General features: G+C 38.1%; 1 protein-coding gene across 1 annotated transcript in view; it reads right to left on the reverse strand.

Moving 5' to 3' along the window:
• Positions 1–23,117, reverse strand: part of FMN2 (formin 2) — a 268,229-nt gene that overhangs the window by 99,577 nt on the left and 145,535 nt on the right. Inside the window, exon 8 of the mRNA XM_063082920.1 lies at positions 15,796–15,857. Within this exon, the coding sequence (XP_062938990.1) occupies positions 15,796–15,857 (62 nt within the window). The remainder of the gene's footprint in view (positions 1–15,795; positions 15,858–23,117) is intronic.

Below are 23,117 nucleotides of genomic sequence, written 5' to 3' on the forward strand. Positions count from 1 at the left end.
GTAAGAACTGAGACTCAATCAAGACACGAAAACCTCCCATTCTCCTGGTTTAAAATATTTAAAAAGAGCCTAACAGAAAATGGCTTACACAGTACTTTTACTAAGGAATGCTTAGAATCAATTGCTAATGGGTATATTATGACCCCTTGGCATTGGAAAATATTTGGGAAAACTGTTTTAACTCCGGCTCAATATACTGTATGGCTACAAGAATATCGGGAAGCCTTACATGCTATTTCACTCAAAAATTTACGAGATGAGGTTCAAATTAGCATGGACATGTTACTTGACCAAACAGCTCAAGCAGCCATACAGGCTTGGGACAAAATTCCTGAAACAAAATCTAAACTTCAACCTCTTGCTTCTCCTGATGCACCTTTGATACAAAGATTAGATAAGACTCAGCCACTGTCGACTTTATCTGTTGAACAAAAATTAATTACAGATTTGGGGGCTGATGTTATCATAATTGCTAAAAAGGATTCGACTCCATTATAGAAAGTAACTTCTTCACCAGTTAAACTTACTGGATTAGGCGGGTTCAAAATCCCTTACCAAAGTAAAAATCCTTTGCTGTGTACTGGCCCCGAAGGACAAACTGCCTCCATTATGCCTTATGTTCCAGATCTACCTCAAACCCTCTGGGGCCGAGACTTCCCTGCTCAATGGGGTGTTTATATTGGGACATCTCCTTCAAAATTTATCATAATGGCCATGGCCACAGTCCTACCAGTCAAATTACAATGGACCCCTGGTCCTCCGGTTTGGGTGGAACAGTGGGCTCTTAAAGGGAAGAAATTAAATCAAGCTACTTTATTTGCTAACCAACAGTTGCAAATGGGACATTTGGAGCCATGGCATGGTCCCTGGAATGCTCCCACTAAATCTTTTGCTACAGTTAGACAGGGACCCTCTGAGCCTTATATAGGTTTTATTAATTGTCTTCAAGATGCTGTAACTAGACAAATTGACAATGCTCATGACAATCCAGAACTTCTATCACAGGTTTATTTACATTTAATCAAACGAGTTAATAATGCTGGTTTACAAGTAGCTCCAGATAAAATTTTAAAAAAAGAGCCTTGGAAATGCCTTGATTTTTGATCACTCAGAGAAGTATATGGCCACAAAGTACATCTTTCCATATTCTGGAGCCTGTTAATCTAAATGACTTACAAAAATTACTTGGCCACATTAACTGGCTCCGCCCTTCTATGAGTGTTCCAAATTATCAATTACAACATTTGTTTAAAACCTTAAAAGGAGACCCTGATATGTTCCTGGTCTCCCCTTGTTACTTATCTGAAGAAGCAAAATTAGAATTAAAGCAGATTGAATCCTTTTTACATTCTAGACAATTAACACATGTTTTGTTAAATCTCAAGTCATTCATTTCATTATTTTAAACACCCCACACAGTCCCACCGGTTTGCTTTGCCAATTTCTTCCTCAAATAGAAGTCATTGAATGGATCTTCTTACTCCATCAACAAAAAAGGAAATTATGTACTGAATTGGAACAACGTATTCATTTACTCACTGGGTGAGGACACTGTTATCAGTGCTTGCTGGGTGTGATCCTGATGTTGTTAATCTCGGTTTTTCTGGGGCTGATTTTTGCACTGCCCTTGAATGATCGGAATCTTTGCAGATGGCTATGATTGATTTTGTTGGTAGGATGGAGTTCTCATTACCCCATGATGGAGTTTTGCAGGGACTCTGAATGCTGCCCATGTAGTTGGGATCCTGTTTGTACCCTGTTCCCCTCCCTTGGGTGCTGGCTGTGTTTGTCTACGGTTCTGGCAGATCAGGAAAGGGATCTGTGACATGGCAGGAATGGGGAATCTGGAAACATTTTCTTACTATCCATCAAAAGTCCACTCAAAGGGCTGGGTTGGCTTTGCAACATTTTTACAATCAGCCACTTAGTTTAGTAGCTGACTCCACCTACATAGTTGGAGTCTTGCAGGTAATTCAAGATACATCTATATACATGAGGGAAATGATCTTCTTTTATTTGAAGTGTTTTAACATTTACAAATACTTATTCTAAAAAGACATCATCCTTTCTATGTAACTTACATGCGTTCTCATTCTGGTCTTCCTGGCCCTTTATCAATGGGAAATGACATGGCTGATCACTTTGTTATGTATAATAATGTTTTACAGAAGGCTATTGATTTTCATCAGTTTTTTCATCAGGGTGCACGAGCTCTGGCTAACATGCGTCAGATCTCTTACAGGCAAGCTCGAGATATTGTTCGTGCTTCTCCCGATTGCCAAAGATTTTCTAAATCTAATTCCCCTGGAGAAATAACAGGTAATGAAATTTGGCAAGTGGAAGTCACTCTTAAATATTTACATGTTACTGTTGATACTTACTCTGGTCTTATTCATGCCACTGCCCAAACAGGAGAAATTGCTAAACATGTCAAAAAACATTGTCTTTCTGCCTTTGCTGCCATGGGGATTCCAAATCAACTTAAGACAGATAATGGACCAGCATACACCTCCAAAGTCTTTCAAGTATTCTGTGACAACTGGAATATTAAATATGTCACAGGAATCCCATTTAACCCCACTGGCCAGGCAATTGTTGAAAGAACTAATGGCCTTCTTAAATTTCAAATGAGTAAGGAAAGGAGAGGTAGTACAAATAGAGGACTGGCCTCCCATGAACAGGTCTTTAAAGCTCTGTTAACACTAAATTTTTTAAACTATAATTCCCAGAAATTAACAGCCACAGAGCGACACTTTATACCTCCTAAAAAGAGACCTAGGCCACCTGCCAACGGGACCACAATGTTTGAGATCTGCTGAATCATTAACACGGGGGAGAGGGTATGTGTCTGTTCTCTCACTCACAGGCCAACCATGGATTCCTGCTAATAATGCTGTTAAACCTTATGGGAAACCCCAAACCAGATGAGGAATTGAACCTGATCCCCAAATCTCAACACCTCACCACCACACCTCGATCCATCTCACCGGGGATGGTACACATCAGACCACCAGTGATAAAAATAATGACAACAAGCTCCAAATTGGCCCAGGGTAAATTAAAAAACTTCAACAGTCATATAGCTTTCAGTAGCTCAGTAAATCATTTAAGAAACAAAAACTAACCTAAAATCTACCTGTTTAACTAGATGGTCTCAAATTTTCTGGCATCTTAAACAGACTTCTAAATTCTCTCCTAGTCTCATCTATGTATTTCTTCCCAAAATCCTATGGTAGAATTCTATGTTATTTTCTTAAAGGAAGAGAGTCTTCTCTGCATCTTCTTGAAAAGGCTTGCATACTTTGTTTTACAAGGTAAATTTGTTATCTTGCTTTCTTTAAGGCAGGGTGAGACCTCACCAATAAGTCTTTTTTTTTTTTTTTTTTTTTTGTCTTTTTTGCGACCGGCACTCAGCCAGTGAGTGCACCGGCCATTGCTATATAGGATCCGAACCCGCGGCGGGAGCGTCGCTGCGCTCCCAGCGCCGCACTCTCCCGAGTGCGCCACGGGCTCGGCCCCCAATAAGTCTTTTTAAACAAAAACACAATCTAAACCTGAATCTTCTTTTTACTAGTGAGCTTTTTTTTATATCTTGAACAAAACCTATAAGATCCTTGTTTGCTCTTGTTGGTTATGTCTGCATATATGCATGTGTTACCTGTATGTTATGTGTACGTGTTCAAGTCTGTATGTGCAATCCTTTTATGTGCAAGGTACCAAATTGGCTTATAATTAATGCATGCTTATTAAATAAATATACTTTTCAAGTTCACATGACTTAAATTTTCTAAAGTTTTGATAAATATATTTTCAAAATTTGATATAAACCTTTTATCTACATTTGTCTCTAGGTCAGTATGTCTCCTGGTTATCTCAGCTCTGCCTCCTGGCCATGCTGGGAGAAACAATATCTTTTAAACATTGCCACATGGAAAGCTGGGACCCAAAAAGGCTAGTAAAAGAAAACCTATGCCAAATATCGCATAGGCCCTAGTTAGCATTAAATGATAAGGGTATGGATCTATACACCAAGTTTTTGGCTGGGAAGCCATAAATATGTATTCGGTAAATATAGCTAAAACTCAAACTGGGCTTTGTATAATTTGCTCTGATAAACAGATGCCTATTTACTAGCCTGATTGTATAAAAATGTTCTTATCAGCACACATCTTTGCCTGGGTTTACTAATCAAACAGGATCACTAGAGGTCTTTTCACTTGACTGCTCTTAATACAAAATTGTAAAAGGTTTTCTTTACTCCTTAGATAACTGGTTTAGGTAATTCATTTCATGATAATTTCTTGTGCTCTCTGCCTTTGAAACCCTCTGTCAATTTGGTTTTACTTTTTGTAATAATTTGTGGTTTTATTCAACTTAGTGTTTTATGACTTTTGTTACTTAACAAAGCTTTCCAAAATTAGAAGCCCAACCTTTTTGGTTTCAAATAACTTTGAGGAATTCCAAGGGCCCTGGAGTTTCTTAAAGGATACATAAAAAATGTATCAAAACTAATTGGCTTATTTAATAAGTTAGACTATATGGAAAAACACTGTCAGTACTGAAGGTGTTATGGATATGTGTTCCAAAATCTTGTAAGGTTTTTAAATATTTGTGTCTTGATATAAATGCTACCAGTCATAATCTTGGTTTAATTATAATTTTAAAATGTTATGTCTTCAAATATTTCATGAAAAAACTCTGATAGGTACAGTTTCCCAACAAAACTTTGAGTTCATAGCTTTAAACTAAAGTTCCAAAGTTTTAATAAAGAAACTGATGGGTTTGTGATATCATTCATAAAGGTCAAAACAACAAAAGTTAATTGGTGAATTAATTAAAAAGAATTATGGGTTTTTACAATTTCCTTATTTTGAAACACTGCTGGTTTTCCTAATATTTTTCCAAATGTAAGAAAACTCTCTCAAGCCATCTATAACTCACAACAGTTTGGTAAAATGTCATGTAAAACAGCAGTAAAAGTATTTATTTTCTCCCTATTTGATCCCTCCCAAATTTAATAACTTTAAGTATCCTTATGGTTAGTATGGCAATGTGGCTATTTTTATAAGTTCAATGAAAATTAACTCTCTCTCTTTATAACAGGATATAATTTAAAACTTTGGATACAAGATAGCATGTCTCATTTCTAAGTTCTGACCCCTCTTTCATGCTGCCGCCATTTGGCCTAACTGCTGCTTCCTCCTGCTGTTCACCTTCCCCTCTGATGTGGGACAAAGACCACCTGGGAAAGGTCCTTCCCTGCCGGGCTAGCTCAGTCGGTAGAGCATGGGACTCTTAATCCCAGCAACGTGGGACAGAACACGAAAGAAAGTAAGCCAAGATGCTTCTTTCAATCACCATCTGGGAAAGAGCCTTCCCAACACCGAGAGATTTATACAAAGAAAAGTAAGACCTCTTCAATCAAGATATTGATCGTCAATGCTTTTATGAGGAATGCCTTGATCTTAAAGGTGGAAATAATGTCTTCTCTACAAAAGCAGTTCTCTAAATTTTCCTGGCCTTGAAGAGGGTGTCTGCAACTTGGATGAGACATCCTGTTCTTAAACAAAAGACCTGTAACTGATCAAAAATTTTACATAAGACTAGACGCTCTGAAAGCTGTAATGTCCTGGACAGTTTAACATTAACAAACTCTCTGGACTCAGAATCAACTATTATATGGAGCAGAATCCCCTTCTGGGCTTTCAACAATTGGTAATTTCACACAATTCACAGCACCTGGAGTGATGCCGATGCAGCCGATGCAGCCGCACTGAGACAATGACACCATCAGTCCTCACCTGAAGTAAGTTAAAGGTCTTGCCATGCTAAATGATACCAACTTTGCTTTAAATGCTTTTGTCTTAACTGTGCAAACCTGATCTGTAGCTTTCGCTTTTTCTTTTAAATAAATATAATGGGGGGAGATGTGGAGTATGAATGGAGCAAATGTACTTCACAGGGCCCGGCTTTCCAAAGCCTTGCAGTTTCAAATAATAACCTTGCAAGAAACAGGACATTTTCCCCAGGTTATTTAGTCTCTGTGGTTAGATAAAGACTGATAACACAACGAGGTTGCTGGCTTAAAGACAGACTGGTTACTGATTGACATGTGAAGTTACTGAAAAGCTGCTGGAGGGAGAAGGAATGTTTGCTAAATCAAGCCTTTGTGAGTGGATCACTTAGGGGCCTAACAGGATGTCATCTGACTTGTTTTTACTGAATGTTACCAGCCTCTATTGGTAAACTTGTTAAAACCATGTCTCTTCCTGTAACTTCCTGGGCTGGAGAATGAATGCAGGAGGAAAACCCCAATCTGTTGTTAATTTCCCAAATGGAAGAAATGCTTCGCTGTTGAGGGTCATGGGAGATTAACCTCTTTCTGGGGCATCTCATTGCTCAAAAGAGATGGGCTTTGAGTAATCTTTGGTGACTCCATCACCAAGGGGAAAAGGGGTGACCAATCTGTGTGAACTAAGGGGGAAAAGGACAGAACTTTCATGAGATTGGAGAGTAGGAGTGTAAAAATAATCAAGTGAATATGTGAAATTTGTAGGCTGACCAGTGCTCTGAAGATGAGATGCATGTAGCTATGAGAGCCTGTAACAGGAGGATTTGACTCAAGGAAGAATTCCTAAGGAAGGAAGGAAAAAAAGAAGGAAGGAAGGGGAACCGAAGGTGCAGTAGACGTTCACTAGGAGGGGATGGCACATAGAAAGCTGTCTGCAGAAAAAGCTTTTTTTTGCATGCTGTTCCAGTGGTGGGATCTGGGCAGCTTTGAGAAACTGAGAGGGGTGAGTGTCTGGAGGGCAGAGAGCTGCAATATGGTCAAGGGCCAGACTGTGAAAAATTAAAAGACAAATGTGAAAGAGAAGTGCTCAGAGCAACTACCTGCAAATAGTAAATAATCACAAAATCTACAGGACAATAATGAACATGAAAGTACTCACTGCTCTACAATAAGTCAACCTCTTGGACATCAACTGATCACATGAAAATCTCTTATTAAATTAACAGGAAAAATGGATATGAACAATCATGCATCATTTATTTTCACATATTTCCACTGCAGCTGTGTTAGTCATTTTCACTTTCATTTACTAGGAATTCATGCAATATAGTCAGTTTATCCAGAGGAAGCATAGCTATCAAAAAATCAATCATTAATTTTACGATTTGGCAGGCAATATCACATCCTAGATGAACAAGAAAGAAATTCTATTTCTAGTTTTTATTAAGTTTATAGAGTCAATCTGTGATTCAAGATGTAAAGTTTTTTTTTTTTTAATTCTGAAATTCATCTAAACATAGGTCATAGTTGAAAATGAGCATACTTGCAGGGATTCCATAAACCAACTCAATAAAACAATGAAATGTGAGAATGTGAGTTTAAAAGGGCTGTGTTGGGAAACTCCTCTCATTTGTGTTTGAAGAAACTGATTACATGTTGCTTAAAACATGAATCAATTAAATTCTTCTAGGAATTTATAGGAACACAGATGGTCAATCCAATTCATTTTCATTAATGTAATACAACATATACTTTTGAGTATATTATTTCATGTGACATGCTTGATATCCTTCTTCTAGATTAAAGTCTGTGGTGTGTCAACTACTACCCTAAGAAAAGATTACTAAAACTATAAAGCATGTCTGTGAAATACAATCCTGGGAAGTGTAAATTCAGACATCTAATTCTTTATACCCTACTTGCTTTTTTTCTTCCTTCTAATTCAATTAGAGCTGTTTAATTACAAAGGGATGTAAAAATTTTTCCCTTTTCTATTTTTTATTTTTCTTCACTTGAACTTCCAATAGGATTCACTTACAGGGTTTGGTTTTCTTTTAATATTTAAGATTTTTTGTTTCTTTCTTGAGTAGGAAATAAAGAAAAAAATGAACATTTTCAAAAAAACACAATTCAGCTGATAGTTATGCATGGACACTTTTACAGATACACTTTTGACCTGATGCTAATTATTTATCACACTAAAGAAAAAATAAGGATTTGCCTCAACTACTCCCCCATTCCCCACCCCACAGTGTATCACTTTGTACCCAAAACACAAACTCACCATGCCATGTAAGGAGTATACAAAAGAATCAGAGGCAATAGATATATTGAACCAACTGTAAATATGGTACACTGCGCATGAAAAGACTTTCCTCTCTGAACTCAATGACAGACAATCACCCTAGGCAAACTATTAAGATTTTTATTCTTAAAAACTCACTAGAATGTACTGTAATTTAGTAACTATGTGATTTCACTAGATTTTAATTCCTCAGTAAACATAAATTGGGCTCTCAGGATTGTGGTTTTTGAAATTAGGATGTGTTTAGATTTGGAGACTATCCAAAATACATTCACTATTAGAAGAGAAAGCTCACTGCCAAACGTAGGCAATCAGGAGAAAAAGAGATTACATTCTACAGAAGGTTTGAATAACAAATGCTTCCATGTGTTTCACAGAGATCAAATAGAACTACTTTAAAACAGTCCAATGGCATTTAAGCATCTGGCAGAAAGAAAGAGTGTATTTATGGGAAAAGATTCAGGTTAGTGATATTTTATTGTTCTCAAGGATAAGTAGTGGAATGCTAAATAAGATTATTCCTCATATATTTAATAACAAAAAAATTGAATTTAAACATTACTTTCTTCTAAATAAAATTTACATGTCCCTCAACTGTCATTAGTAAACTATTAAGGCAAAATTAAGATTTATTCAGACACATTTCAAACACTGTTTTAGACCTGAAATTAATAATTACAGTTTATACCAACAGAATAAAATTTGAAAGATTTCCATGGAGGACCCAAGCTAAGTCTAAGCATGTGCACATTACTTTTTGTTTCCGGATACACCTTCATATGAACAAGACTCGGGCCACATAAAGTCACAGACTACATGTGCCTTACATACCAGATAAGACCATAGCTCCCCAAACCTCAACAATCCCTACCACCTGTGCACGTTACTGCCTCCCACTTCCCAATTTACCTTATTAAATCCACCCTGAAATAATGGACTGGGATGAGCTTTTCCCCCTTTACAGTGAACACAATGCTTAGCTCTGCCAGTAGGAGGTGCTGGAAGTACACTGCAGAAGGAAGGGGGCTCCTCTTCCTGACTCAGGTGTACCTTTTCTCCTTCCTCCTGCATAGTTCATCAGTAGTGTGGGTGTGTGAGGACATGTGAGGGTGCTCTGCCCCAGCCCCAACAGTATACACAAATGCAGAGCCCTTGGCAACACTGCAGCCCTGGCCTAGGCCCTGTGACCATTTCACTCCCAATGTAGACATCATGCACTATGCACCTGCACCAGCCATGGCTCACCTGTGCCCTGAGGTTGTTTCCAGGGCCCTCCCAACATGGACACTGTACGCTTGGGCTTCATTTCCACTGTGGCATCCTGACTTCTGCATGTCTGCCGACCACTTGTAGCTCACCTGCTCCCAGGAATTTGTTTTATGCTCTTCCAGAGACTGTTGACCAGCTGTGGCCCAGGTAACACAGTGGGCTGCAACCACACCTTCCCGAGCAAGATCTGCATCCAGCCTTAGAGAGGAGCCCCCCTTCCAAGTTTATCCTTCTTTCAGTACAGTCACTCAGCTTTAGGGTACCATTAGACTTATCTTTACATTCTTGTACTCTCCCATATGCTAATCATTCATTATAATACACTTCCTTGTTTACATTACTTCTTGGTTTCTGTCCCCTGATTGAACCCATACCGATAGACCATCCAACAATCAGAGCCTCATGATCCACTTTCTGCCTTGAGATTACTAAATTCCTTTGTCTGCATATCCATTTGAATGAATGAAACCTCACATGACCAAAACAGAATTCTTACTTCCCCATCCTTTGCCAAGCCACTTCCACCTGTCATTGATGGCAGTCCCATCCTTCCAACCACTTGGGCCAAAAATCTTGGAATCATCTTGTTCTTCTCTTTCTCTCACAGTCCACACTCAACCCACCAGCAAATTCTATTGGCTTATTTTTCAAAATATTTCCAGAATCTGACCACTTCTCCCCAACTGCACTGCTTCCACTGAGGTCCCAGACATCATCATCTCTTAACTCCTGAGCATCTCGCACACCCCACCCTGCCTCCCCAGAGTCTGTACTCCAGAAGTCAGTCTTCCTCCTAAAACACAAATATTCCAGTCAAATCCCTGCACTGACTTCCCAAATTACTCAGATGAGGAGTCACAATCTTACAAAGGTCTACAAGGCCCTAGAGAAGCTGTACCCTCCAACATGTCTCTAGTTACCTCCTACTATATTCTCCTCTCCCACCATTTTAGTCATGTGCATGATCCTGCTTTTCCTTGAATACGTCAGGATTACTCACACTTAAGGCAGGATATTGTCTCCTAGATTTCCACGAAGCTTCTCTTCCTCTTCATCTCCTGCAATTCCTAGTTGAAATATCATTTTGAAAATAGCAATAATGTATAAAATTGAACCCACCAGCCTTGGGAAATCTTCACTCCCCTCACATTGATTTTTTTTCTCTAAAGCACACAATATTTAAAAAACTGTAAATTATTTATTCTGGAAAACCCTACATTTAAGGAGTTTAAAGCACTTATACTAATCTGTTATAATGATGGTTCATGTCCAATTATTACAAATAACTTTCCTATACTACTAAGATGACATTTTCATGAAACAATTCTTATGAAGAAATATAGGAAGGTAGGAAGAAATATATAAAATAGATATACATCCAATTATTTGGTAATGAGTAAAATAGTAACCGTGTTACAGTTATAACTCTATAATAGATGCATTCTTTGTTTCTGCAAGTCTGGATTTATTTCAACTGCAATAGAGTAGCATTTTCCAAACTATATAATACTATTGTTCTCACTAGATTAATAATTGAATTGAAGGAAGGAGTCAATTAAAAATGCCCCCCACTTTAAGACTATCATTTACAGTTTCCCTAACTTATTTGATTATGCAACATGTTTTTCACTACAGACTACAAAAAAAAAAAAGTGTTTCACTAAATTCAGTTACTGGAGAATTCACGCTTTTAAAAATCAACAATTTGTTTTTTCAACAAAGCTCAGATTGTATAGCTGGTATCAGAGAGGATACTAAACTCATTTAGATGTTAAAGTTATGTGCAAAAATGACTAAATAAAGCTACACAGATAAACAGAATACTATGTTGATCAAGATACAATACAAAATTATCCTATAGAACAACAACAAAAAAACAAACAAACAAAAAACGGGGAAAATGTGACCAATTATGAAAGGAAAACACAATCAATAGATGTCAACTCCAAGATGACCCAGATGTTCAAATGATCAGAGGAGGACTTTAAAGCAGCTATTATAACTATGCTAAATGATGTAAAAGAAAATTGATTAAGAATGAATGGACAAATTAGGAACGATTTGGGGCAGATGGCAGAGCAAGAAGCACCAGGAATCTGTCTCCACACCTAGACAATTACAATAACAGAATCTGTCTGATGTAACTGTTTGGGAACTCTGGGGTCTATTCAAGGCTTTCAACTTCCAGGGGAAGCCTTGGACTTTATACTGCACTTAATTTAGGTCAATTTCATCTCTCTGCACATTAGCAGCCACCCATCCCCCACCCCCAGCCCAGTGTCAGCCGGCTGTGCACATGTTCCTGAAGCACCTTGCAAGCAGCTGCAGGAACCAAAGTGGGCAAAAAGGACCCTATGCTCCAGATACCAGGAATCTGTGCTCTCATCTCTGATTACTCCTTCTGGTCACAGAGAGGCAGGAAATCATTGTTATTGCACTTTCCTTGACTGCTCACTGCTGCAAGCCCCTTCCTGTCTGGCTGAAGTGACTGCCAAGGGCCTTAAAAGGCCACAGCCCTCTTTTTTACAGGGTTAATTTTTCTCTTCTCTACCTTTTGGAATCCAGACATTAAGGATGAGGATTTTAAAAAACAATTGCATATATGGGGAAAATAACAGAGTGACCTTGCACCAAGAAACCAGGGAACCAGGGAAAGGTGCAAGTTCAGGTTCAGAAAAGACCAGAGAAGACCTTAAGTTTACACTTCAGACAAGTATAAATCACTGTAAAATAAACTTCCCTTATAAATATAATTGTCCTCAATGTTCTAAATTTTTCTGTATATATTTCTGCATATGGATATACCAGGTTTAAATAAGACATTCATTGACACACACACACATATATGCACAGACAAATTATGTACACACAAACATGTATATATGTATATGTAATGTATGTGCAAGACAGATACACACACCCACCAACATCTTAACTTATTATGATCTGTTGAAAAAATTACTTTCCTCTGCTATTTCCTCATTTCTTCCATATGACCCTCGTGCCTGGCAGAGGGTTAGTATAAAAGACACAAGAGAAAGGAAAACTGTAACTCCAAATGGTTATGTTTTAAATTCCCATTTTGTTGGTACATTACTATACTAAACACATGATTAAATTTCCAGTCTGTCCACTATATGGAAACAACCATGTAATAAACTATTCGAACCTTCCCTCTCAGTCTTCCTTCACAACAGCCTCACTGAAGTCTTCTATACCTGATTAACAGGTTCTGTAGGATGCACCATGAGAAACATTTGCTCTTACAAAGGTCCCACTCTCACAGGTGAGATGACATATACATATGTTTGAAAGCACCAAGTTCTAGAGTGGACAAGCAGACTAAATACAGTCCTCAAGGGAGTGGTCACGGAGAAGAACCTGCACCCTGCCCTCCCACAGGTGTCTCCAAGAGCCAGGAATTCTTTGACTTGAGACAAAAAATCAAGGACCAACTAAGGCCACAGCCCAAAGAGCACAGAGGTTTAACCAACAGATAGATCAATGGCAAGAGCAAAAAAAACTCAAAGATCTTAGAGACAAACTAGGACCACACTGAGACTTTCTCCTAGATATAATCAAAAGCCCTGAAAGAGAATTGCTTTCTTACTCCACAAATCAATGTTCTTTAATTTAGCCTGTCCAAGCTAAAAATATGTCATATACTTCTGCACAGGTCACACTCCCCAAAGGCACTGACTACACCATGCTATAATTATTCTCCTCTGATACCTTATTCCCTTTTCTTGCCTCCTTCTTTAAAAAAAGTGCTACACAGAAGAGCTGAAAATCCTGCAACTTAGTGAAGTGAACTGTGTCAGTGCAGAGAAATGGAGCCAGAATGAATTAAATCCCAGCTAAACCACCACACTAGCTGTGCGACCTTCAGCAAGTCACTTAACCTCTATTTGTCTAAGTTTCCTCATATGTAAAATAGTGATAATAATAGCACCTGCCCAAAGTTCATCAGAGAAATGGAAATCAAAACCCCAATGAGATATAACCTCAAACCTGTAGGATGACTACTATAAAAAGACAAGAAAAAAGAAGCACTGGTGAGGATGTGGAGAAAAGGGAATCCTTGTTTACTGTTGGTGGGAATGTAAATTGGTACAGCCATTATGAAAAGCAGTGTGGAGGTGCCTCTGAAAATTAAAAACAGGCTTCCGGTCAAGATGGCAGAATAGACGGTCTCCAGCGTCACTCTCTCCCACAAATCGACCAATTTACAGCTATAAAAAAGCAACAACAGCCTAGCTGGGGCCGCTGGAGCTCAGGGGAAGAGGAGGAGAGGCGTATGGAGTGCATGAAGGCAGGAGAAGCCACGATGAGAGAAAGAAAAAACTGCTCAGATCATTTTGTGCCACTGTCACTTTAAGGCTGAAGCTGTTGAGCTCATGGAGCAGGAGCCACAGCTGTGCCCTTCAGATGAAGTTGCTTGGAGGTCGCAGGAGAGAAGACGGCCTTGGTGATCCCCAGGCCAGCAAGGCCACTAACAGGGTTCCTGAGGACCCACACAGGAGTGAGGAGCCAGAACAACTGAAAAAAAGGAGCCACTCAGAGGCCAGTGAGTCATTGCAAGGGACTGGCACACGGGCCCATCCTGGTTGGCGGGGAAGATGGGCCCACTGGAAGAACACTGGGGCACAGCAAGGACAGCTGGAATATAGAATTGCATGGGGTGCAGCTTGAGAAAAGACTCAGGCCCAGATCAGAGTTTCTACACAACCCAGGTGCACTGGGTCTCTGGAGAGCTAGAAGCACCTATAAAGTCAACCATTAAAACCTGAGCTGCACAAAAAGCCTTCCCTAGGGAATCAGCACCAAAGCAGCAATTTAGCTCAACCACACAGCTCAAGTATTGGTCCACACAGGAAGGAATTTCCCCCATTGTAGAAGTAAGCAAAGGACAAAAAATTGGTTCCAGCCCCACCCAAGGTCCTGAGGCAAGGATCCGGGAAGGGAATCCCCTACCACAACCAGGCACACCAACAGTGCCAAGGAGCATGCCAAAAACATCACCTCCATGTGGGTGGCCCACAACAGCCACCACAATAACCACAGCTGCTGCGAAGGCAGCTAGACACCACAACCACCGTGCAGATTGTCCACCAGTCACTGGAGTGCATTGACACAAGGAGAGACACCAGCAGAGACCAAAGAAAAGAAGAGGATGTCTCTCTCCACAAAGCCCTTTCCAGAGTGACAGAAGAAGCATCTTCTCTACATAATATTGGAGGACCTGAACACACCTCTCAGCACTGGACAGATCATCTAGGCAACAAATCAACAGAGTAATTACTACTCTTTCAGAAGGAGAGAAGAAATCTAGGGTTATCAGAGGTGGGAGGGTGGAGGGAGAGGGGGATAGGGAGAGATTGGACAAGGGGCATAAAGAATAAGTATAATTTGTAACAATATATATGCTAGTAATATTGATTGGATCAACATATGTTAACATTGAGCCCCCAAAATATGTATAATTGAATATGATTCAATAAAAATAAAAAAAAAAAAGAAAAGAAAATTAAAAATAGGACTATCACATGATCCAGCCATCCCACTGCTGGGTATATATCCAAAGGAAATGAAATCAGTATGTAGAAAAGATATCTGCACTCCCATATTCAATGCAGAATTATTCAAAACAGCCAAGATTTTCAAACAACCTAAGTGTTCATTGACAGATAAATGGTAAAAAAATTGTGGCACATATACACAATAGAACATTATTTGGCCATAAAAAAGAAGGAAATCCTGTCATTCGTGAGAACATGGATGAACCTGGAAGATATTATGCTACGTGAAATAAGCCAGACACAGAAAGACAAATAAAAAAGTCTAAAAATTCAAACTCATAGAGGCAGAGAGTATATAACAGTGGTTGCCTGGGAGTAGGAGTGGGGGAAATAAGGAAATAGTGATCAAAAGACACAAACTTTCAGTTATGAGAGAAACAAGTTCTGGGGATCTAATGCACAGCATGGGTGCTCAGGGATGTGTTGATTTAATTGTGGTAATCACTATACAATGTATATGTATATCAAATCAGCATGTTGTATACCTTGAATATATTCAATCTTTATTAGGCAATTAAACATTTAAAAATTTAAAATATGTGTGTGTGAAGTGCAAAGAGCAATGTTCAGCTCAAATTATTCCCCACATAAATATTGACTATTGTTTCCAAAGAGGAAATGTGAGTAACCTCACAGGAAACATGTTTTGAGTCACAATCTTTAAAACCATGAGACCACACGTTTGTCAAATATGTTTCTGGAAAGTACTGTAACACATTCCTACTAACATGAATTCACTGCACCCAGATCAAATATTCTCATAGGACATGAAAGCAATGAGCCTACATGTGTACAGGAACATGTACTGTGTATGCATTCTACACTCGCACAAAATCCCTTCTATTACTCACATTCTCATAGAGAGCTTGAAGGGTTTCCAGGTCAACCACAGAATTGTCCAAGTTCATAACAGCTGTGAAGAAAAGACAAAAGAAAATATAAATTGCCAAAATCCAGCTGTGAAAAGATGTTTGACCATGTCACGCAATAGAGTTCATGACCCAGCAGTCAGAAGGTAGAGGGGCCCACCTGCTTCTCTACAAAGACAGTATCCAGGAATTTCAATGTCAGGCGTCAAGTGTTAAAGCTTTCACTTGCTCCACAAATACTTTAAATCCCATAAATATGACACAGTCCATGGTCAGAGAGAAACTGTAAGTCTGTCATCCATGGCCCAAATGAACAAATCTGAAAAATCATTGCTACACCCTAGTTTTATACCAATAATTACTCATATCTGCCAACTGATTTAAAACATTTGACAAAGGTTAAATTCAATCATTAAACTGACAGACTTAGTACAGAAATGATAGATGTATTTCCTGTTATAGTTCCTTGAAGTGTTATGATCAAAGGACAATCATTTGATGTTGGTATTGAGATTAGCACAGATTGATCCATCCTTAAAATTTCATCCTTAAAATACAAACTACCTTGGTTGTACAAGGAAGAAGCAGATTAGACCATCTAAAACCAGAAATATGTTCCTTAAATGCATTTGTTGGCCTGGAAATGTATTGCATTTTGGAGTACATGTGCCTTATTACACTGCTTAGGTTAATCAAAATCATTCTGCATTTCCTATGTGTATAATTAGCTAGAGAGAGACAACATGAATTTGCCCTGATCAGATTTGTGCCAAGTAGCCAGAGAAGCTCTTGTGAGATTAAAAATTTCCAGAAGAAAAATCACAAAGTGGATAATCACAAACTGAATATATTTATTTTGATAACTGAGGTTTTCTATTTGACTATGGCAAAAATCTCAAGAAAGAATTAAAAAAGACAAGTGGGAAATGGAAGCATCAGATGGATGAGAAATTTAATCAAAGAAATTTACCATTTGTATCTGGAGCTGGGAACAGAGACCGGATTTACCAACAAATATCCTACCAAGTAGAATATGATACTTCTGCCCTAATAATTCACTATCTCAATTTCCAGAAAATTAGGTCTCTAATATAAATCTAAAAGTTTGATTAAGATTCTCAGACAAATCTACTTACTCTTTAGACCATATAAGGCAAACATATCACAAACTGTTTAATGTTTCAAAGCAGTAAAACATAGTCCAACACAATTTGTCCATACTTCAAAAATTAATTAAAAGGGATTAATTAAAGATTTTCACTGGGGTAATATATAACAAAATGCGTAAATTCCAAATAAAGATGGAAAATTCAAGTATAGAATTACCCCCTTGAGATGTGCACAGAGTCTAGCCCTTTATAAAATCTTACAGTGAATCCACAGGTTCTGCCTTTGGAATTAATTACCTAGCAAATAATTCCAGTAATTCTCTATAAACATTTGGTGATATAGTGAGAGATTGATGGGGAAACTATTAAGGAAATACTAATAGCCAACTCAATATACCGTTTCATCATCAGAACAAGACAAAGAAACACAATAAAATCATTCGTACTCAAGTCAAAACTCATAAAAAATACAATCATCCTTTTACTTTATCCATCATTTTAAAACATACTCTTATTCCTATAAGTTTTCCCCACATAAAACTTTACTCATGGATATCCTGAAGTTTCTCATCTTTTTATCTCATGCAAAGTCATTTATTTACCAATATCATAATAAATGTCATTTGCTCCTAAATTCTGAAAAGGTCCTAAAACAGGAAACCTCATTTTTCACTCGTGCACAAAAAAATCTCACTGGAAGGCAACACTGTTACTGTTTATCCACATAATTCTCCCTTAGTTGGCTTCATGCCTGAGAGATGTTAATACAACGCAATGGCAATAAGCAGTTTTGAGGGCACAATATAGACATGCTTATGTCGCTGAAAAGAAAGATTAGATACTGACAGAAGGATGGATGCAGTGATAGGAGTTCTAGACAGGAAATAAAGTAAAAGATAAAATTGGGGGGAAGATGAAGGTATGGAAGTGCTATATTTCCTCAATTTAAAAAGCACATGTTAACATTTTAGAAATCAGGACTTGGATTAAAATCCTTAAGTTACTGCATCTTTTAGTAGTGTTTTTCATCATTCCCTCTCTTAAAATCTGTGATTACACAAATGGTGCATTTTCAGTTGATGAGTCTGTAAAATCAAGGAAATACGATAAGGTATTCACTCACATATTCAACAAATGTAAAGTGTCTCTCATACTCTAGAAGGGTTAGATCAATTGAGTAATAAAAATTTGAGACTGCAGTTATTGGGTGAGAATGTGTTGCATTGCCCCGTGCTGAAAGTCTGCAGCCAACTGGTTATGCACAAAGACTACTCCAATCAGATTTCCAGTGACAATCATGGTTAAAAAATTACATATTTATAAGGTATATAAATTTATATATGTTTAACATATTTTTAACATATCTATTACTTATATAAATGTATATATAGATTTTTTAAGGTGAAAAAAGATTCAAGGAAAAAACTCTTCAGAAATTTTTCAGTTCCAGGTCCAAATTTCAGCCTTGTTCGGGATGAAAATACCTGAGTATTGAAATTATATCAAGTTGATAGTTCCTCAGAAGAGAAGATGATTTTTATAAGATGCAGTTTGTTTTTGTGGAAAGAACATAGAACATGGAATCAAACTAACCTTGATATAAATTTAAATTTTTATTCGCTGTTGCATTACTTTGAGCAAGTCACTTAGTAAGTTTCAGTTCCTTTATGGTGGTGTGTGTGGGGGGGGTAAATAATGGAAATTATTACCCTAATTTTAGCTCCAATATTGAAAAACAATCAAGAATGTCTTTGGTTTTCTGGGGACCAAAGGCAATGACAAAAGGGTCTGGCATGTGGTGTGATGTCATTTCCCCAGGCCAACTTTCACACAAAAGTTCAACCCTTAGAAGATCCTTCCAACTCTAATAAGCTTTATTACCAAACCCAAAGTCAAAAAAGTTCCTTTTTTTTTTCTCTCTGTGTTTTTGTTCTCTCACATATCAAAGAGAAAAATTCCAACTGCATCTACCGTGGCACTTTCACCTGAATGATGAACTACTGGAACTATTAGACCTAAATGTGCAGGTGCTGGTCTTATTTATTATACTCTGTCTTGTTTGTTTAGCATTTAAACTGTTAAGCAGAAGATGTGATTTTAGAACATAAATAAATACAAATATTTTAAAAGTATATTCAATGATAAATGTTTAATTCAGATTACTTTATCCTCTCATGTACAACCAGGAACTGATGTGATTATACTTCAGATTAGAGGTCAAATGTCTCTCACTCATTTCCTCAGCCTGTTCTTACTTTTCGTGTGTGCGTGTGCGTGTGCGTGTGTGTGTGTGTAAAAACAAATGTTACTAAAAATTTTACCGAGAAGCGTCTGTTCTGTTCTGTTTTTATGTAGGAGGGTGTAAGGATGAAGGAGGTGTTAAGAGAAAACACTGGCCCTTTCTGTACATGAACAAATTATTCATTTATTTGTCAAGTATGCTAAGTTTCCATTATTACAGCAACTGGGGATGTTTATCATTCCCTTTAAACACCTTACAAATGACCATGTGTTAATAATCACTTCAGACCAAATGGACAGCAATTTTATTTTTAAGCCCACAAGTTTATAAACTGCTGATGGTGTGATAGAGAAGTAGAACATACCAACGTGCTTCAGCAACTTCATGGAAAGATTCGTGTAACCTTAATTTCACTTTTCCACAAACTTTCTGAAGTACCCTCAGAGTACTCTTTCAGGCTTTTTTACCAAGCGGCAGTGTGTCTTTGTCTTTGATCAAGGCACTAAAATTCTCTGAGACGTCACCAAGGGGACAATAACTTTTGTCTGTAGCATATGTTTATCATGTGTAGAAAACAATTATATAATAAAAAGGATCATTCAAAAAGCCTTGGACTAATTAATGTAATTAATTTTAAAATGTATAGTGTCTATGAACACATTGTTAGTAACTAGAGTCAGAGCTTACAATGTGTTAGATTAAAATTAAGTTTAGGATTAAACATTTGCTTTCAATAATCAAAAATTAAGACAATAAATAGCTCTTTTCTTCATGAACTCCATGGTATGAGATTGCTGCGATCCAATGCTGTTTTCATTAAATCATGCTATTACAAAATGAAGAGTGAAATAGTCTATTTTGGAACTCAAATAGTCAACTTAATTTAACCTAAGATATTTAAAATATCTAAAAATAAAAGGCCCAAACAAAAAGTTTTCTTTTGATTTTGAGATACTGCATTACAGAAAAAGAATTACAGAAAAAGCATTTCAAAACAAAAAAGGGTTATAGACTCAATGTAGGAAACAGCCTTACACTGGACAAGTGACATTATATACAAGCAGAGGACAGCCAGATGTCTATCCCCTGGACAAGTGGTTTTTGGTATTAATGCGTCTCCTCCATTGCTGCCTTATTCAGCACCAGAGATGTGGGACATGCTTCTTATTCTAACTTACTACAATGTTAAATCACCCAGGACTAGAGGGCAAAGAAACATATCTGTCTGAACTTCTCCATGAAAAGAAGAATCCTGCTATCAAAGAACTGCACAGAAGGGGAAAATATGATGTTTTATGAGCCCAAGTTTAAGAAAATCATTTAAAACAAAACACTTCACAAAATATTAATGATTAGCCAAACCTGAAAATCTTTCACATTTTTAGAGTGGTCAGCTGAAGTAGTGCACTTTAGTAGTGTAAATCAACAAGATATGATTACTCTTGTTGAATGCAACAGTTTAAGCCACAGAACAGTGATAGTGCCTGCCTTACCCCCACCTGGATGCTGTTTGAATCAGGGACCTGCTGGAGGGGGCAGGACTGGAGCAGGCTCAGGCTGCACTTGATGGCCCGTTCCCTCCACCAGTCCTGAACATGCATCCCAGCCACTGTGTTCTCCTGCCTTACTCCTTTCTGCTTCCCCCAAAAGCAGAAAACCTCACAGTGTTTATTTATTAGGAGGTATGTTAGTTATCCCTTTCTGCATAGCAAGTTACACTAAAGTTGAGGGTCTTAAACAACACACATTTATGATCTCGGTTTCTGTGGGTCAAGAATCTGGGTGCAGCTTGTATGGGTGCCTTTGCCCTAAAGTATCTCATAAGACTGTAATCAGTGTTGGCTGGGGCTGCAGTCTCATCTGAAGGCTCTGTAATGGGATCCATTTCCAAGCTCACTCACTGGTTATTGGCAGGATTCAGTTCCTCAGGCTGAGGGCCTCAGCTCCTCATGGCCTGTGGGTTGGAAGCCTGTCTCAGTTTCTTGCCAGATGGGCTTCTCTACAGGGCAGCTCATAACAAGGCAGCTGGCTTCTCTTGTAGTGAGAGAGAAAGGGCACACAAGACAGAGTCTCCTTCTCTTTGTAACCAAATCTGTCAAATGACATCCCAACACCTCTGTCATATTCTATCCATTGTGAGTCATGAGGTCCGGCCCACACACAGGGGAGGAGATTGCACAAGCGCATAAATACCAGGAGGTGGGGCCCTTTGAGGCCACCTGAGGGGCTGCCCACCACACCACATTGCTAACCCATGGCTATTTGTTCCTTATACTTCAAGCCCCAACTTGTGGTTTTCTACTGCTCTCCATCCTGTATTAATTTTATTAATGTGAATGTTTTTACTTTCTTATTAGCTCTAAGTTGCAAGCAGAAACAGGAAAGCATCATGATTCAGTGGAAAGAAGAAATGCACTAGTCAGAAAAGCTGGCTTCTTTTACAGGTATACCTTGTCAAATCAGCTAACCCTCCTAATTTCTACAGATAGAGATTATATGAAATATGCTATGTAGATGTATAGAGACCTATGAGATACTAATATGGACAGACTCTTCCCTCTACAATTACACGATCCTGCTTGATTCATTTTTGTATCCTTCACTGTATCGAGAAGAACCCAGAACATAAGAGACTTGGCAAAACATCATCCTTGAATGTTGAAAGGCTGAAATAGGCTGAGGTTGGTAATTCCCAAAATTAGGTCTGACTTTAAGGTCTAACTTTAATGCTACTGGGCAAACTTCCTTGAGATCCCTCTGATTATCCTTTCATAAACAATTAACTTCACTCTAGTTGACATCATAGTCCAAAACATAGAACAGAAAAATAATAATATGTTAATCACATTGTCGTCTGACAGACAGCACTGGAATGTAATGGGACACAGTGGGCTCTGATGTCAAATAGCTCCAGGACTTATTATCTGCATAGTCCAGAGCATCTCAATTTCCTCACCTGTGAAATGAACCTAATAAGGTTACTTACTCTATAGGGATTTTGCAGGAGACCAAATAATACAAGCAAAATTCCTAGAGACAGTGCTATGCACAAAACAACACTCAGAAATTGGTGGTAATTCATGGTCTTTTGTTTTTCAAAGCAATCCTGAACAAAAAAAACAAAGCTAGAGGCATAACTCTGCCTGACTTCAAATTATGCTACAAAGCTGTTGTAACCAAAACAGAATGGTACTGGTATAAAAATAGACATTCAGACCAGTGGAGTAGAAGAGAAGCCAGAAAATCCTCATCAGGCTTATAGCCATCTGATATTAGACAAAGGCAACAAAAATCTACATTGGGGTAAAGACTGCCTCTTCAACAACTGGTGCTGGGAAAACTGGATATCCATAAGCAGAAGACTGAAACTAGATATGCGTCTCTTGCCATACACTAACATCAACTCAAAATGGATTAAAGACCCAGGTACAAGACCCGAAACTGTAAAATTACTAAGGGAAAATATAGGTGAAACACTTCAGCAGTTAGGTCAGAGCACAGGCTTTATGAACATGAGCCTGAAAGCACAAGCAGCAAAAGAAAAAATAAACAATATCAAACTAAAAAGTTTCTGCACAGTAAAAGAAACAATCAACAGAGTGAAAAGACAACCTACAGAGTGGGAGAAAATTTTTGCCAACTATGCATCCGACAAGGGACTAATATCCAGAATACACATAGAACTCAAGCAATTATACAGTAAAAAAAAAAAAAAATGACCCAATTAAAAAATAGGCAAAGGAGCTGACTAAACGTTTTTCAAAGGAAGACATACAAATGGCCAACAGATACATGAAAAAACACTCAACATCCCTAGTCATCAGGGAAATGCAAATTAAAACCACATTGAGATACCAACTCACTCCAGTTAGACTGGCTTGATCAAAAAGATGGTGAATAACAAATGCTGGCGAGGGTGTGGAGAGAAGGGAACACTACTGCACTGTTGATGG

This window comes from Cynocephalus volans, chromosome 18, assembly GCF_027409185.1.
Source record: "Cynocephalus volans isolate mCynVol1 chromosome 18, mCynVol1.pri, whole genome shotgun sequence".
Taxonomy (NCBI): Eukaryota; Metazoa; Chordata; class Mammalia; order Dermoptera; family Cynocephalidae; genus Cynocephalus; species Cynocephalus volans.